Below are 18,595 nucleotides of genomic sequence, written 5' to 3'. Positions count from 1 at the left end.
TTAAAATCAGTGCCTGCTATTTAACTCTGTCTGTTGACATAAGTCTGAGAGTTATCATTATTGAATTTGTACTGCATTACTGATTTACAACCTAACATTATCACAGTGGGGTGATAGTTAAGTGAACAGTTTGACTGACAGCTCCATGACAGAAATGTTTGTTTACATAAGAGATTAGTTAAAGGAATTTCAATGCAATGATTTGTTTTTATCAGCGCTAAGTTGGTATGGGGGGGTATGAGGGGCTGTGGCAGGTGGGTAGTGGGGCATGGGTTGGAATAGGGAGGATGAGGGGCCAGGGGGCTTGGGTAGAGGGACATCGGTTTGCATATGGGATATGAGCGGCCATGGGTGGGTAGAGGGGCACAGGGTGTCGTAGGGGGCATGAGGCATAGTTCGGCATGGGTGGGACATGTGTGGGGGGTTGGGGGTGAGGAGTGAGGGCTGGAGAACTGTTTTTTGTTTTAGTAATTTTTTTAATACCTTCAACAAAGTGCCCGAGCACCAAGAGCAGGCCTTCCAGCCAACCCGGCCCTGCATCCAGCAATCTCTGCACTCATTCCAGGGGTGGTGGGCCTGAATTCGATTCCAGCCCTCATCCCCGGAATGAAAATCCAACCTTCCAGGCCTCCTTTTCCTGGGTTGGGTTGGCAGAACCAGGAAATATCCCATCTCTCCTCTCCCGATCCGAAGCAAAAATCCGGGCCATAGTGTTTATTGGATTAATTAAAACAGGTAAATTAATGGATTGTTCTCCATTTAATTCCTCATTAAACATATTCAGTTGAGCTAAAAGCAAAATACTGTGGGTGCTGGAAATCTGCAACAAAAACAGAAAATGCTGGAAAAACTCAGCAGGTCTAACAGCATCTGTGGAGAGAAAAACATAGTAAAACAGCTCTGAAGAAGAGTCATACAGACTATATTTTTCTCTTCACAGATGCTGTTAGATCTGCTGAGTTTTTCCAGCATTTTTGTTTATATTCAGTTGAGCATTTGAAATAAACCTAATTTTTCTTGGAAGTATGCAATGCAGGCATTTAGTAACAAAACACCTAATTCATTATATTTATCATTTGAAGATATTCTCTGCTTGCATATGTTAAATGCATCTTTTTCAAGTATTAATGTGGTGAAGTCTGAAGTGGATCTTGGGCACAACATATTAGTCATTAAATTGTGTTCAGATTCTGATAAGGTCAATTCTCACTCAAAATCTAGTCAAATTTAAAATGATCAAATCAAGATTAATTTAATCGATCACATCAAGATTAATTGGGTGATTAAATACTAAATATTAGAACTGCCTTCTTTACAGAGGAAAATATATAAACAGCAATTTAATAGATCAATATGATAGTTATTTCTTCTGTAACATTAATAAAATAAATTCAAGGTTTACTTATTTGTACACTGTACAAAATTCAAACATTTTCACAAAAATGGAACGAACTGTGAAGTTTAGAATCAGTTCTCAATTAATCCTATAGAAGGGAAATTCAAGTTTGGGAGTTTAAGGGGCACTATATTATGAAATGTGTATCTTCTTGGCTTCTGTGTAGTTTAAAACAGAGTTTTTCAGTGCGCCCTATTGCCTTATCATTTTTGGTAAATGATTTTAATGCTACAGCTCTTACCTGTATGTGACCTCAAATGGGTCCTAAGGTGGCTGGGCTGGTTAAAGACTTTACCACATTCCTTGCATGGAAACTCAGTTTGTTTGCCTTGTGTCTTCCCCAAACCTAGGCATTCATATATTGTGAAAAAATTTACAGTTAGCAGCCTTGCAGAAGAAAGAGTCATCAGTGAAAGTAAACAAGACCAGACAGAAAACCCAATGCAGTTATTGGTGTCTACATTCTCAACATCAAAGCCTCAAACTGTTATCTCATTTATGAAGTAGCTTGTTTGGCCCTTGGACATCAGAGGTGCATTCCAAAACACTACTACTACATCAGTCACTTCCCGGTGCAACACCCAAATATTATATTTTAGTCTCCATGACAAATCTGGAATTTGCTTCAAGCAATGTTTTTTTCCTGAATTTTAAACACTACCTCATCAGCAGCAGCAAATGCACACTAAATAAAAACATAATCCATAGCTTTGTGTCTCTACTCCTGTTCTTTAGATTTGCACACATTTGACCTATTATACCCACTGCAACAAACCAATGTAGTTAAGGCGCACCTTAATATACTTGAGCATATTAATGAATTTCATGTACAACGCCCTTCATATCATCACTTAGTCGACCAACCAATAATAGATTTAGGTGCCATTGGCACTATCCATAATAAAATAATTTATGGAAAGCCAAAAGTAAAAATGGAAACTTGCCTACTGGATTCCTTCAACCTCATTACAGGGTTAGAACTAAAAATCTGAACATAACATATTTACAACTACCTTCACAATAACAAAGATTATACAATTGTTTACATTTTGTAGATGTAATGTAAATTCTGAATTGAAAGGAATTATATTAAATTGATTGTGTTGCACTATCGTAGCCTTGCTACTCAAAATGTACACACATTTTTGGATAACAAAATGACTGAACCAAATATAAGTATTGCATGTTCTAAACATTTGCTGTCATTATAATCTCGATTAAAATAAACAAGTGGCCATGTGATAATGGTGATAATGAAAATTAGCAGTCAATGAGAGTTCACTGCCACTTTTCACCTGCAATTTGTATATGTACTGTGAATATAATATACTCCAAAAAAACTTTACGTTTACTGGGTCACCATTTCATCATTCAAGGTTAAATGTAACACATTGGCTGCTGTCATATCCCAAATGCTAGTCTTAGAACAGTATTAGGCTGGCATGTGTGTAGTGTGATGCAGATACAATATATCCAAATTACACCAACAGATACGATTCAAACTATAATTATAAGAAGATTGCCATGAAGATCTGCTGCATATCCATGCTTAGATTTTTGCTTGCAGTTTCACTCCTTGATGACTAACTGATTGCATTCTGAGTACTAGTGGAAGCAGTGCTCCCTCATAACATCAAGAAGAGTCCAAAATAAGTTTGTAAGTGCACCAGAACATGCATCAAACTTCCTGCAGATAATTAAAACATAGCTTTCCATCACATTAGAGCTCTACCTTCTGGTGTGAATCCATACTGTGTGAGACTCATTATCTCACACAGTAAAATATATTCCAAAGTGGAAGAAAGATGGTAAGGGGGGAACAAACTAAGCAAGGAAATTTAAAGATAACATAAAGCCAAAACGTATGGCATACCAATTTGCAAAGATCAGTGGCAGGCTGGAAGATTGGGAAACTTTTAAAGATCAACAAAAGGTTACAAAAAAAAGTAATAAAAAGAGCTAAGGTAAATTATGAAAAAAAACTAGCGCAAAATGTAAAAACTGATAGCAAAAGCTTCTACAAGTATATAAAAGGAAAGAGAGTAGCTAAAGTGAATGTTGGTCCCTTGGAGGATGAGACTGGGGAGTTAAAAGTGGGGAATGCGGAAATGACAGAGACGCTTACTCAATATTTTGCCTTAGTTTTCATGGTGGAGGACACGAGTACCACCCCAATAGTAGTAGGTGATGCAGAGGGTATAGAGAAGGAGGTACTTAGAACAATCACCATCACTAGAGAAAAAGTATTGAGCAAACTATTGGGATTAAAGGGTAACAAGTCCCCAGGACCGGATGGCCTATACCCCAGGGTCTTAAAGGAAGTGGCAGCAGAGATAGCGGATGCTATAATATTCCAAAATTCCATGGGTTCTGGAAAGGTTCCAGAGGATTGGAAAAATGCTAATATAATGCCCTTATTCAAAAAGGGGGGAAGGCAGAAAGTAGGGAACTATAGACCGGTTAGTTTAATGTCTGTTGTTGGGAAATTGTTGGAATCCATTATTAAGGAAGTAGTAATGGGGCATTAGGAAAGTCAAAATGCAATCCATCAGAGTCAGCATGATTTTATAAAGAGTAAGTCATGTTTGACTAATTTGCTAGAGTTCTTTGAAGATGTGATAAGCAAAGTGGATAATGGGGGTCCTGTAGATGTAGTATATCTGGACTTCCAGAAGGCCTTTGATAAGGTGACACACAAAAGATTAATGTACAAGATAAGGTCACACAGAGTTAAGGGTAATATATTAGCCTGAATAGAGGATTGGCTCACCGACAGAAAGCAGAGAGTCGGGATAAATGGGTCTTTTTTTGGATGGCAAGCTTCAACTGGTGGGGTGCCACAGGGTTCAGTCCTTGGGCCCCAACTATTTACAATCTATATTAATGACTTGGATTCAGGGATAGAAGGTACTATAGTTAAATTTGCAGATGACACCAAAATAGGTGGGAAAGTAAGTTGCAATGAAGAAATAAGAAATTTACAAATGGACATGGACAGGCTAGATGAATGGGCCAAAATTTGGCAGATGGAGTTTAATGTGGATAAGTGTAAAGTTATCCATTTTGGTCAGAAGGATAAAAAGGCGACTTATTATTTAAATGGAGAGAAACTTCAGAATGCTTCAGTGCACAGGGATCTGGGTGTCCTCGTGCATGAATCGCTGAAAGCTAGTATGCAGGTGCAGCAGGTAATAAGAAAGGCAAATGGAATTTTAGCATTTATTGTTAAAGGAATAGAGTATAAAAATAGGAAAGTATTGTTGCAACTGTACAAGGCATTGCTGAGACCACACCTGGAGTACTGTGCACAGTTTTGGACCCCTTACTTGAGGAAGGATGTAGTTGCATTGGAGGCGGTTCAGAGGAGGTTCACTAAATTGATTCCAGAGATGCGGGGCTTGTCTTATGAGGAGAGATTGAGCAGTTTAGACCCATATTCACTAGAGTTTAGAAGGATGCGAGGAGATCTAATTGAGGTATATAAGATGCTAAAGGGGATAGAAAAAGTAGGTGTGGAGCAGATGTTTCCCCTTGTGAGGCATTCTAGAACAAGAGACCATAGTTTTAGGCTAAGGGGTGGTAGATTTAAATCAGAGATGAGGAGGAATTACTTTTCTCAAAGAGTCGTGAATCTGTGGAATTCACTACCTCAGAGTGCAGTGGATGTCAGGACGATGAATAAATTTAAGGAGGAGATAGACAGATTTTTAATTAATGATGGCTTGAAAGGTTATGGGGAGAGGGCTGGAAATTGGAGTTGAGGCCAAAATGAGATCAGCCATGATCGTATTGAATGGCAGGGCAGGCTCAAGGGGCTGAATTGCCTACTCCTGCTCTTAGTTCTTATGTTCTTATGTGCAAATAATGGAGTGGAGAAGGTGGGAAAAGATGCATCTCCTCTAATTTTATTGACATGCATTACATTTCCCTCTCTCCTCACTTCAAATCCCAGATTTGCCTGTGAAGCTCTCCCCTTCCCACTCTTAAGACATGATTACATTCCAGGAAGTTCTGCAGTGTCTGTTAGCCAACATAATAAGAACATTGGAATAGGAGTAGGCCATTCCACCTCTCAAGTTCTGCCTTTTAATTAGATTATGGCTGCTCTGTACCTCAACTCTATTTACTTGCCTTTGTTCCATATCTACTGATACGCACAAATCATTATCGATTAGCAGCAGAAGTAGCCTCACAACTCTTGCTTTGTTGTGCTTGCAAGTCTAAGAGATGGCTTGACTTCTGAGTTATTGTCAATATTTGTCTAACTGTACATGAATTTTTGTCTATATGTGCAATGAGGCTAATATAAAAGCAATATAAATTCTTGAAGATGTCACAAAAATTTGGGAATTTCAATTACAGCACATTTTTCTAACTGACATATTCAACTGCACTAATTCAATTTCTTCAGTATAAGGACCAAAAACAAACTTACTTTTTATTACTGTACACTGGCTATCATTAGTTCTTTCAAAGGTATGTAAAGTACATATTACTGTAAGATAGACAATAGATTATTTACCTTATTTACCTTAGTAAAGGAGTCATAAGAAAGGTTCACAATATGAGAAATTAGGATATAACAGATTGAATGCATAAAAGACTGAAAGTAAAATGCAACTTATAGAGTAAAAGGCTTTGCTTCCCATGTGTTATTTCACTTTTGGGAGCAGCAGCCAGACAGTCATGTGCAGAGGTGAATGCATCCAACTCAATTCTTCCCAATTTTCTCATCATTAAAATGAATGACCAGAAAATTGTGAGCCTTTCAAACCAGGCACACTAACTTGTCCCCATTCCTGTAATCTGAGTTCTCGACTCTGCACCAGAAGCAGAGTCTATTAAAATTTAGCCCAATTTTATAAATAGTAGAAGACTTTTTAGGAGCAGGAAAAAATAATTGGTTCAAGAAGCCTGTCATTTTTGATTGACCACAGCCTGCCTACTCAACATATCCTACAATTTCTTCTCTCTCCAGAAACACATGTAAGTTGTCTTCAAACCTAATCACCTCTTGTGGTAGTTTATCCACGAGAAACTCTGTTTGATTTCCCTTGTTACTCTTAAATTTTATCTTGTAATCGCTGATATTATTCTGTACTTATGGATCAATGGAATTTTGTAAACAGCAAAGCCCCTTTATAAATACTGTAAAACTGAAGAAAGATTTATCTGTTGAAAGATTTATTAACCTGAAACATTAACGCTATTTCTCTCTACACAGATGCTGCCTGACATGCTGAGTATTTCCAGCATTTTAACTTTTATTCCAGGTTTCCAGCCTCTGCAGTATTTTGATTTCACATTCCGGTGAAAGTGTTTTATGTCTCCATGTCATCATGAAGTCAAATTACATCGGAGATCATGGTATAACAGGAAATCTACAAAGGTTCAGTCAATATCATAACGTGAGTAAAAATACTCCACCACTTAACTTTATTTAATATGGCACTATGTACTTTCATCTCAATTCTTTGATCATTCTTGTTATTTGCTTTATCACAAATTCTTGTGTATTTACCCCGAATCCATGTACAACAATCTTACATAGTTCATGGGCATGTCTTTAAAAGATAAATCAAATAAAATCACACATGTATGTATAAATTATGTCAAACTGCATAGAAGGTTGTAACACAATCATAGAATCATAGATGATTAAAATGAGTTAAGTGTCACACTGTACATTATGTCTATAATTCTTTCTTGGGCATGTTTCTTACATGCAATTAATGCATATGTACAAATTACATGGTGAAATGCACCTTCTCTATTCATCTGTCTTTTTCCCACATGCTTTTATTTTCATGCATCCTCTTTCAGGGCATGATTATCTTTAAAGTTTCCACTTCTCTGCTTTCAAATTAACCAGTCTAGTATTTGATCAAGCTGAATTTGAATTTCTCAAATGTAAAACAGAGTCCAAAGACTATTTTAAAAAATGTAATAGGCCTTCTTCTCTAGTTATGTCAGTGTCTCATGATGCAGATACATTAATTTAATCTTTCCAATCAGCAACAAAATGAATATCAGAACTCAAGACATGGGGCAGGATTTTTCAGTCGGCGTGCGGGGGCGGGACTGACACGCCGACATGTAAAATAACGTGCGATGATGTCGGGCATGCGTGCTGATGTCATTGCGCTGTCTAGCGGTGTTTCGTTCGGCGGGTGCGCACCGGAGTCGGCTGCACACCCGCCGATATATAAATGGTCTATTAAGGAAGTCATTAATGTAACTGTTGCTCATCCAACCTTAAGGTTGGCGGCCAGGCAAAAAGGCCAAGTGGCCATTACGTTTTTTAGGAAACCTCATCCACAAGCAGGATGAGGTTCCCTAAAGCTTTTATTAAATAAATTAAAAAATGTTCATAAATATGAAAACATGTCCCGTCTCAGGAGAGGACTTGTTTGATTAAATTTTTTCTCCACTTATTTAATTATTTCAATATTGATTCAATTTCCCCGAGGCAGCTCCGTGCCTCAGGGAGATGAAGCGCTCTTTCGCGTGCATGCACGAAACAGCACTGGCCCCAACTGTCCCTCCTCCCCCCACCTGCACAGGTAGCGCTGAGTGCTACGGTTCACGTATTATGCTGGGTGGGCCTTAATTGTCCCGCCCACATAAAATGGCAGCACGGAGCCGATCGCGGGCGGTGATCAGCTCCACCACCGCCCCTGCCCACTCCCACCAATTGTGCCCGCCGCCTGAAAAACTCAGGCCATGATCCCACCCTATCAGGTTTTGAACTTGACAAAAGTTGGCAACACTAAGTGCCTTGACCATTGGTAAGCAAGAAATACCCTTCCTCTAGAATGAGACATTTTTTTTCCCATCCCAAAATGCTATATTGTCATGCGTTATATACTCATACTATAAACTAATAAAAAAATGTTCATATGATTGATGGATTAATGTGACAGCAAAGCAGGTATTGGTACAAATTTAAATAGCACTAAAATAAAGATACTGGACACTTGTACTGATGTTATCTTGGTTTTATCAGGGTAAATCTTTTGAGCAACAATGATTGTGTATATGTGCCTGACTTTACAAACTTAGAACTGGCTGGGCAGCTGAAACACAAGAACAAGAATTAAGTTCATTTGTTCTGCCTATTTTGAGTTTAGCAGGGCAATGCATGTCAAGCTCATTACTACAATTCAATGAAGCTTTCCAGGAGAAATAAAGAAACCATTTTTGCTGTTTTACGGAACAATTGACTGTTTAGAAAGTGTCACCTCCTTTCCTTGTGGTCAGTTGCATAAGACCATTACCACTTCATTAATCAGTTATGATAATTGCAATTGAACTCTACGGTCCAAAATTTAGGATGCACTTTAGTCATTGGCTAATTATTCAGATATAATTAAATGTACGCCAAAAACTGCAGTCAAAGTACACGTGTGTACAACAAAAGTATAATAATGAATGAAATAAATAAGAAAGGCCTGCATTCATGTTGTGCTTATCACACCTTTCAAAGTATATCACATGCAATGAATTACATTGAAATGCAGTGACTTGTTATGTAAGCAAGATCCAAGCAATTCAAATTTCTTCAACAGTACCTCCCAAACCCGTGACCTCTATCATTTGGAAGCAACGGACAACAAGTGTATGGGAACACCGCCACCTTCATGTTCTCCTCCAAGTCACACACCATCCTGACTTCAAAACGTATCATTGTTTCTTCATTGTCAGTGGGCCAAAATTGCTGGAACTCCCTCTGTAACAGCACTCAGTAGTCCCTTCACCACATAGACTGCAACTGTTCAAATAGGCAGCTCATCAGCACCTTATCCAGGGCAATCAGGAATGGGCAATAAATGCTGACATTGTCAGTGACTCCCACATTCCATGAATGAATTAAAAAAAAAATACCTTTATCACAGCAAAGTGAACACTTTCTTCCTGAAAATTATGAGCTGTGCAGTATGTAAGAAACACCCAAAAAATGGATACCAGTCTGAAAAACATTTTGATCTCCAGTGTATACGTAAATCATTAGAAAAAAATTTCTATAACATTTATTGTACAAGCATTTTTCCATTTGTTGCAAGTTCTCTTCTAGGTCTGTAGACTTTGTACATTATACAAATAGAATTGCATTCAGGAGTTGACAGATATTTAATTGGATTGTGCAGTTAGGTTGGTAGTAATGTTGAACTGGTGCTGTTATAGGTACAGCATTTACTAGCAGTGAGTTTGTTCTGGTGAAACAGGCATCACAACTAAAGACCAATTGAAAGGCTACAGAATCCATAGTTAAACTGCTGGATAGCTATTTAGTTGCTCAGTAGAAAGTAATACAGATGCTTAAACTGTATCGATATCTATCTATCAAATGAAGTATGTCTAGTGTCTTTTGCACTTCCATGGGCAACTCTCACAATAACCAAGCCCTCACCCCGTTCTTCTGAAACTAATAAAACATCTTAAGCAATTAAATTTCTGCTGTGAATATCTATAATCATTGAGCTAAAAGTGAGTGGCTTCAATTTGACCTGAACGCTTGAGAAAAGGGAAGATTTGAGATCAGCAAAATACACAGTGCAACAATATTGTGACTTTATGCTGAAGTTTGTAAAGCCATGCCTCTGAAAGGGATTTCACTGGCCAGTGTGTTCATTGCATTTTAAAAGTTGGATTTATTTGACACCCACCTGATAAGTCTGATCTCTTAGTGCTGCTGCTGCTGATTGAACTACCATTGAAAGCTGCCATGTTGTCTGTGCTGTAAGCTCTCAGAACAGAGAGCATGTTCATCTGCTGGTCCAGAAGCTGATGGTCATGGACATGCTCCTGGTTGGCCAGTCCTGATGGAATATCGTGAGTTGGCAGAAGATTCAAATTGTGCCAAGGTCCACCTTGAGGTTTACCCATGGAACTCAGAAGGTTCTCTGATCCTTGTGAAAGAGCTGCACTTTGAATTGGATCTTCCTCATCAGAACTTTCTTCATCAGAGGTTAACGGTTGGTTTATGTCCGCTAATGCATCTTGATCGTCTACATCTTGATCATTTACAGACCCTGTTTCATCACTGCCTGGTTGATGACCTACTTCACCAGAAGGACTCATGCTTGTAGCTCCTGATGAAACAAGGTTCAACGTATTTTCAGGTGGACATTTCAATTCAGATTCATGAGTTGTACTCAAAATAGGTGTTCCTGGCCCACCGACATTTGAATATTTGTTGAATTGTTTGTAAAAGTCTGTCACTAGAGAGCTCAGGCTAGAGTCCATGGGGTTAACAAAAGGCTTCTTGTGATCTCCCAAAGAATCACTAGACTGGCCTGGTTGTAATATTTTATCTGTGGAGGAATCAGCCTTATCAAGTGGTTTTGCAGCTATCATATCTTTCTTAGTAACAACAGGAGACACCGGCAAACAGGTTTTTTTTGCAATAGATGAAGGCTCCCCTTGAAGATCATTTCCATTTCCAGCAAATCCTAAAAGGTTTTCTTTTCGTTTTGATTTTCCCAAGTGATTTGCTTGAAGGTGAAGAACCATTAATTCCATGGATGAAGTTGTGAAGGAACAGAATAGACACCCGTGCCAAGTAATGTTATCCTGAATGGTAATGGTTGCACCAGGGATTGAGGCAGAATCATGTGACAGAGGTCTCACAGACAAATCCAGTGGTTCATATTGGGATTTTTCTGCAGTTGATCTAGATTTGACAATTGCCTTTTCTTCAGATGGCTGACCTTCAGCCCTTCCTTCACAATCTTCAGAGGCTGCATTCTTTGTGTGTTTCTCAAGTGCTGATTTTGAGTTAGACTGCTTTATACTTGTGGTTTCACTATAGACTCTTTCCATCATTTCTTTTTCTTTCTCCAAAGATCTCAGTCCAAAAGTGTCAATAAAGGCTTGCAAAGATCCTTGAAAATTGACTCCATTTCCAGCCAGGCTCTGGAAAGCTCTGCTCAGATCAGAAAGACTTGGGGTTTCCTCACTACATACCTCAGAAGTAGTTTTCAGACTTTCAGATTGATGCTCCGGTGTGACACCAGCTCCAAGTACATGGCGTTCTGCAGGCGAAATCACTCCTACAGGCCATTGCTGAGGAACCAAGCCACTCCTGAGGTCAGTTCCTGGCATGCTTTTTGTTACTCCCCTCAGTACTTCTGGCCTCATAAACACCTGGTTTTTATTTGCTGCCTCTTCAGAATGCTCTTGGTGTGTGTGAGACTGCCCTGGCAGAGGGCTTGTTCCATTCTGCCGCTCCCGGTGGTGGCGTTCTAAATGATATTTCAGGGATGCTGATTGGGTTCCGGCATAGTCGCAGTGAGGACACTTGTACGGCTTTTCCCCTAAAGAATTGAAAGAAAGTAGTAAGCTTTTGTTTTTACACACAAATATTCCACTGCAGTTTGGGTTAAGAACAAGAAACTGATTTCTTTAGTGTGATGAAGGAAGAAAACACATGGTTAAAAAGGCATAAATGAGTTTGAACATATCAAATCATTTCAAAGCCTTAAACTTTATAGCGTTCTATAAAATATTGAAATGAATGATTTAAGGCTTACAATGTAGTAAATCATGGATATAATTAGCAAATGACATGCTGCACAAGCAATTTATCATTATTTGTGAAACACCATTCAAGAATTAATTTAACAATTTTCAGAAAATAGCACTGGTTCAAAAAATACTTCTGTGGTTCAAAGTGCATTCAATGCATAGTGTAAATAAAACATTTTTTAAACATGCAGAATGGTTTCTGCACATTTGTATCCATTTGCATTTAAATATGAAGATTTGCATCTGCACTGGTTCGAAAACTGTTTAAAAGGGAACAATAAAAGGAGTATTATGCTATGTTAATTTAACAGGGATTTTTAAGATAATATTCACCTCATAAGTCATCTGGCTTATACATATATTTCCATAATTTCACTGATTTGAAGGAATATAGATTTCACTCATGTATTATGATAATAGTCATTTTGTACCTGCGCTTGTTATCAGATTTTTCAGTAAAACTTTTTTCCTCCATTTCCTTAACACATTACAGCATTCCTTAAAACAGAATATTATGGATGAAGAGGATGTGGAATATAACCATTGCATTCCATCTATTACACCCTAATCAACTTTGTCAATGAGTTTCTGTTATAGTTCCAATTTCTTTTTGTTGAGAAACAGAGCAAAATGGGTTGAATAGTCTGTAATTAAACATATCCTTTCATGTTCTCTTCTGAAGCAATGGCAGTATAAAAGGTGCTGCCCTAGATTGAATGAGCTCAATAAGAAACAATCTGAATTTCAAACTCTTCCTCCACTAATTAGTCTACAGTATAGCTCATTTGTTTAAGCATAAGCAATGTATATTTTTACACATGGCTTAATTTGAGAAAGTGCTCCAGATGTAAAACATATAGGGCAGGATTTTCGGGTCTAAAAAATAGAGATAAAAACAAAAAACTGCGAATGCTGGAAATCCAAAACAAAAACAGAATTACCTGGAAAAACTCAGTAGGTCTGGCAGCATCGGCGGAGAAGAAAAGAGTTGATGTTTCGAATCCTCATGACCCTTCAACAGAACTAGGTGAATCCAGGGAGAGGGGTGAAATATCATTGGGTGGGCCTGGGAATGGCTGAGAAACTGTCCGCCGCCTGCAATCGGCCCCCGGGCGTGATTTCACACTGGCTAGCCAATTAACAGGCAAAAGATGTGCTGAGAAGCTCAGCGCTGCTGGAGTGGGAGCTGGAGGAGTGCAAGCGCAAAAGTCTGTCCAGGCGCAGAGGAGCGTGTGCTGAAAGCTCCCTGAAGGCAGGGAGTTGCCTCTGGGAGCTGAACAATTTTGAAATCAAAAATAAATATTTTTAAACTCTGAAAAACATGTCCCCACATGGGACAAGAAATCACAATAACACGGGCATAATAAAAATTCTGCCCCGAAATTTATATTTATGTTTTATCTAATTATGAAAACCTCATCCTAACCGCGGACGAGGTTTGCCAGAAAATCAAAAGGCTGCCTGGCCGATATGCCCAACCGTAAGGTTGGACGGGCAGCGAAAAATATGTGTAAATTAATTGATTAAGGGCCTTATTAGGCTTCTTAATTGTTGTCGGGTGCACTGCTGACTCTCGCACACGCCCGCTGACCGAAATATCATGTGGGTGCGTGATGACATCGGGACGCTTGCCCAACATCGTTGCGCACTATTTTACGCCCGATCGGGTTGGTCGTGCGCCCGCCTGTGGGATGTAAAATCCTGCCCATAAAGTTGGTCAGAATTTTTCCAATGACTGACAAAGTCGCTTCCCGATTTTTAAAATAGTTTTATCTTGTTAATCAAGGCTGCCAGATAAAGCCATTCAAAGTTTTGTCCAGATGCGCCACTGTTATATGGTAGGTGGGTCATGCACGTGCATTATGCACCAGAAGTGAGTTTTGCACAATATTGGTAAAGGTAGATAAAGAGGCGTCCAGGGTCTGCAGCTGAAAGAGATGTTAGGACCTTTGCATATGCGTATAGTGGGAGTAAAATTGGGCTGCCCTGAACACAGTTGGCATGGGAAATGTGGTGGACATTTGGCTGATCTTAAAGGGGCCACTGGAAGCTCCCACAAAAAAGGTAAAAATACTTACCTGAATGTGGAGCCAATGCTCTATTACCAGTTCAACAACAAAAACCTATATTTATATGGTATCTTTAACGTAGTAAAGCACCCCTAGGTATTTACAGGAGAATTATAGGGCTGAATCTTCCGGTCGGCATGCAGGGGGCGGGCCCGACATGCCGACGTGTAAAATGACGCGTGATGACGTCGGGTGTGCTTCCCGATGTCATCGTGCGCCATCGTGGTATTTTGTTCGGTGGGTGTGCACGCATGCCGAAATTTCAATGGCTTATTAAGGCCATTAAGAAAGTAATTAAACTAGTTAAAAACGCTGACCATCCAACCTTAAGGTTGGCAGGCAGCCAAAAAGCCCAAGCAGTCATTGCCTTTTTCAGGAAACATTATCCACAGGTGGGATGAGGTTTCCTGAAACTATTATAAAATCAATAAGTTAATTTTTCCACCTTAATTGGCCTGCCACATAAATTGGTGGTGTGCAGCTGATCGCGGGCGATGATTGGCTCTGCGCCCACACCTGCCCCCTCTCGCCCAGCCCACCTGCCATAGGAAAAAAGCAGAACCACATAAGGAGTATTAAAGGCAGATGGCTAAAAGCTTGGTCAAAGAGGTAGTTTTTAAAGTGGGTGTTAAAGGAAGAAAGAGCGGTAGAGAGACAAAGAAGTTTAGGGAGAGAATTTCAGAGCTTAAGGCCTAGGCAGTAGAAGGCATGGCCATCTATGGTGGCATAATTAAAATCGGGGGTGCTCATTCAGCCAGAATTAGATAAATACAAATAATCTGGAGGATAAAAGCAAAATAATGCGGATGCTGGGAATCAGAAATAAAAACAAAAATTGCTGGAAAAACTCAGCAGGTCTGACAGCATCTATAAAGAGAAAGACAGAGTTACCATTTTGAGTCTGTATGACTTCTTCAGAACTAAAGAGAAGTAGAAATGTGGTGAAATATACACTGTTAAAGGGGGTGGGACAGGTGAAGCTGGATAGAAGACCAGTGATAGGTGGAGGCAAAGGAGAGATTGTAAAATATGTCAGAAACAAAAGGTTGAAGGGGTGTTGATGGTGGTGATACTGACTAAAGGAGGTGCTAATAGTGACATTAAGAGTAGAAAGCAGGATGAGCAAGTGACAGGTGAAGGTCTTGGAGGGTCGTAGGGCTGGAGGAGGTTACAGACATAAGGAGGAGAGAGGCCATGGAGGGATTTGAAAATAAGAATGCGACCTTTAAAATCGAGGTGTTGCTCGATCAGGAGGTCAGTGAGTACAGAGGTGATTGGTGAATGGGACATGATATGAGGAAGGACACAGTGTTACATGCCAGTCATGACAAACTTGCTGCTGATATGAGAAAGGTAAAACTGATCAGTCTAGAGAATCAACTTTCATGCACAAAAGATGAGTTTGCTAATGAGAAATGAGAACTGGTAAGAACACTGGAGTGTCAGTCACATATGATCATAACATAAGAACAGAAGAAATAGGAGCAGAACTCCTCTTTTGTGCAAGCTCCTCGTAGTCCTCAACTCCCCAATATTTCAACAATCTATCTATATCCTCTTTACATACTTCCAGTGATCTAGCCTCCACAACTCTCTGAGGTAGAGAATTCCAGACATTCACGACCCTCTGAGAGAAGAAATTCCTTCACATCTCAGTTTTAAATGAGTGCCTTCTTATTCTGTAACTATGTCCTTTAGTTCGAGATTCCCCCACTAGTGGAAACAGCTTCTCAACATCTACCCTGTCAAACCCCCTCAGAATCTTGTACATTTCAGTAAGATCACCCCTCATTCTTCTAAACTCTAATGAATAAAGGCCTAACCTGTTTGGCCGTTCTTGATAAGTCAACTCCTTCATCCCAAGAATCACCGAGTGAATCTCTTTTGAACTGTCTCCAATGCCAGTATATCCTTTCTTAAAGACAGGGACCAAAATTGTACACAGTGTTCCAGGTGCAGCCTCACCAACACTCTGTCCAGTTGTACCAAGACTTCCCGATTTTTAAACTCCAATCCCCTAACAATACAGGCCAAAATTCTATATGTCTTCTTAATTACTTGCTGCACCTGCATGCTAACTTTTTGTGTTTCATGCACAAAAACACCTAGATCCCTCTGTACTGCATTTTTTTGGAGTCTCTCGCCATTTAAATAATAGTCTGCCTTTTGATTCTTCCTATGAAAGTGCATGGCCTCACACTTTCCTACATTAAACTCCATCTGCCCAGTTTTTGCCCACTCACTCAACCTATCTATTTCCACTTGCAGATTCCTTATGTCCTCATTACAACATGCCTTCCTGCCTATTTTTGTATTGTCAGCAAATTTGGAAACATTACACTCTGCCCCCTCCTCCAAGTCATTGATATAGTTAGTAAATAATTGAGGCCCTAGGACTGAACCTTGTGGCACTCCACTAGTTACGTCTTTCCAACCTGAAAAAGACCTATTAATCCTGACTCTCTGTCTTCTGTGTGTTAACCAATCCTCAAACCATGCTAATATATTACCCTAATATCATGAGCTCCTATCTTGTGCAATAACTTTTTATGTGGCACTTTATTGAATGTCTTCTAGAAATCCAAGTACACTACATCTACCAGTTCCCCATTATTCAACTCTGCTCGTTATGTCCTCAAAGGACTCTAGCACATTTGTCAAACATGATTTCCCTTTCACAAAGCCATGTTGACTCTGTTTGATTGCATTTTCCCAATGACAGATATTAGGATGACTGGCCTATAGTTTCCTGCTTTTTGTCTCCCTTCCTTCTTGAACAGGGCATCACAGCATCGGTTTTCCAATCCGCTGGAACCCTCCCGGAATCCAGTGAGTTCTGGAATATTTTGACCGATGCCTCCACTATCTCTGTAGCCACTTCCTTTAAAACCCTTGGATGCAGGACATCAGGTCCTGGTGACTTGTTTGCCTTTAGTCCCATTAGTTTGTCAAATACTTTGCCCCTCGTGATAAAGGCTGTTAGAAGATCTGTCCTCCCATAAGCTCCTTGCTTATCTGATATATTTGGGATGTTTAGTGTGTCCTCCACCACGAAGACCGATGCAAAATATTGGTTTTAAATTATCCGCCATTTCCCTGCTCCCCGTTATCAGTTCTCCAGTCACTACCTCCAAGGGTCTCATGCTCACTTTAGCCACTCTCTTTCTTTCTATATACCCTTGGAAGCTCTTGCTATTTGTTTTTATACTTCTTTCCAATTTACTTTCTTAATCAATTTTCTCCCTCTTTATTAGCCTTTTAGTCATCCGCTGCTGGTTCCTAAAAAATGTCCAATTCTCTAGCTTTCTTATCAAGTCCTTCTTTTTGACCGGGATAAATTTAAGCTGAGCATTATGAAACATCTGCTTAAATGTCTGTCACTGCTCATCCACTGACATTTCCTTTAGTCTATTTTCCCAGCCTGCATTAGACAACTCTTTCTTCATACCTTTGTAATTACCCTTATTTAAGTTGAGGACATTGGTTTGAGGCCTGAGTTGCTCACCCTCGAACTGAATTTGAAATTCTACCATGTTGTGATCGCTACCCCCTAGAAGATCCTTAACTATGATATCACTTATTAATTCCGCCTCATTACACATTACCAGATTTAAAATAGCCTTTCCCAGGTAGGTTCTGCAACACAGAAACAACCTCTAAGAAACAACCCCTGATGCACTCTACAAATTTGTTTTACATGTTACCCCTGCCAATCTGATTTGTCCAGTCAATGTACAGGTTAAAATCACCCATGACAATTATAGCACCCTTCTTACATGCCTCCATTATTTCCCGATTTATACTTTGTCCTACAGTGAGACAACTCTTTGGGGGCCTATAGATGACTCCCAGCCGTGACTTCTTCCCCTTGCTATTCCTTATTTCCACCCAAACTGATTGCACATCATGATCTTTTGCACCTATATCACTACTTCCCACCGTACTGATACCTTCCTTTATTAACAACGCAACCCCACCTCCTTTTCCTTTGTGCCCTTTTTTCCCAGAATGTTGAATACCCTTGAATATTGAGTTCCCAGTCTTGGTCACTCTGCAGCCATGTCTCTGTAATAGCTATCAAGTCATATTAATTTATTTCTATTTGTGCTGTCAACTCATCTATCTTGTTACAAATGCTGCGAGCATTCAGATAAAGAACCTTACGCTTTGACGTTTTACCATTATTGCTCATTCTGGTTCTAATTTCTGCTGCACTCTTCTGCTTATATTTTCTGCCCCTTCCTGTCACACTTTGATTATCATTTGCCTCTTCACTACTCTGCACCTCTGCTCTCTCATTTCTGTTTGATTTTTTAAACTTCCCTTCAATTGAATCCTCCCCCAACTAATTAGTTTAAAGTTCTATCTACAACCCTAGTTATATGATTAGTCAGGACACGGGTCCCAGCATGGTTCAAATGAAGCCCGTCCCAATGGAATAGCTCTCTCCTTTCCCAGTACTGGTGCCAGTGCCCCATGAATCAGAATTCATTTCTCCCACACCAATCTTTAAGCCACGCATTTACCTCTCTAATCTTATTTACCCTATGCCAATTTGCTCGTAGCTCACATAGTAATCCAGAGATTATTACCTTTGTGGCTC

The 18,595-nt window shown here is 39.5% G+C and overlaps 1 protein-coding gene across 1 annotated transcript in view; it reads right to left on the bottom strand.

Moving 5' to 3' along the window:
• Nucleotides 1-18,595, bottom strand: part of znf536 (zinc finger protein 536) — a 560,712-nt gene that overhangs the window by 102,786 nt on the left and 439,331 nt on the right. The window contains exon 7 of the mRNA XM_041192428.1: nt 10,063-11,712. Within this exon, the coding sequence (XP_041048362.1) occupies nt 10,063-11,712 (1,650 nt within the window). The remainder of the gene's footprint in view (nt 1-10,062; nt 11,713-18,595) is intronic.

This window comes from Carcharodon carcharias, chromosome 7 (assembly GCF_017639515.1).
Source record: "Carcharodon carcharias isolate sCarCar2 chromosome 7, sCarCar2.pri, whole genome shotgun sequence".
In the NCBI taxonomy this organism is placed as follows: domain Eukaryota; kingdom Metazoa; phylum Chordata; class Chondrichthyes; order Lamniformes; family Lamnidae; genus Carcharodon; species Carcharodon carcharias.
Note: the sequence above shows the minus strand (reverse complement) of the source record. Positions and strands in the feature narration are given on the sequence as shown.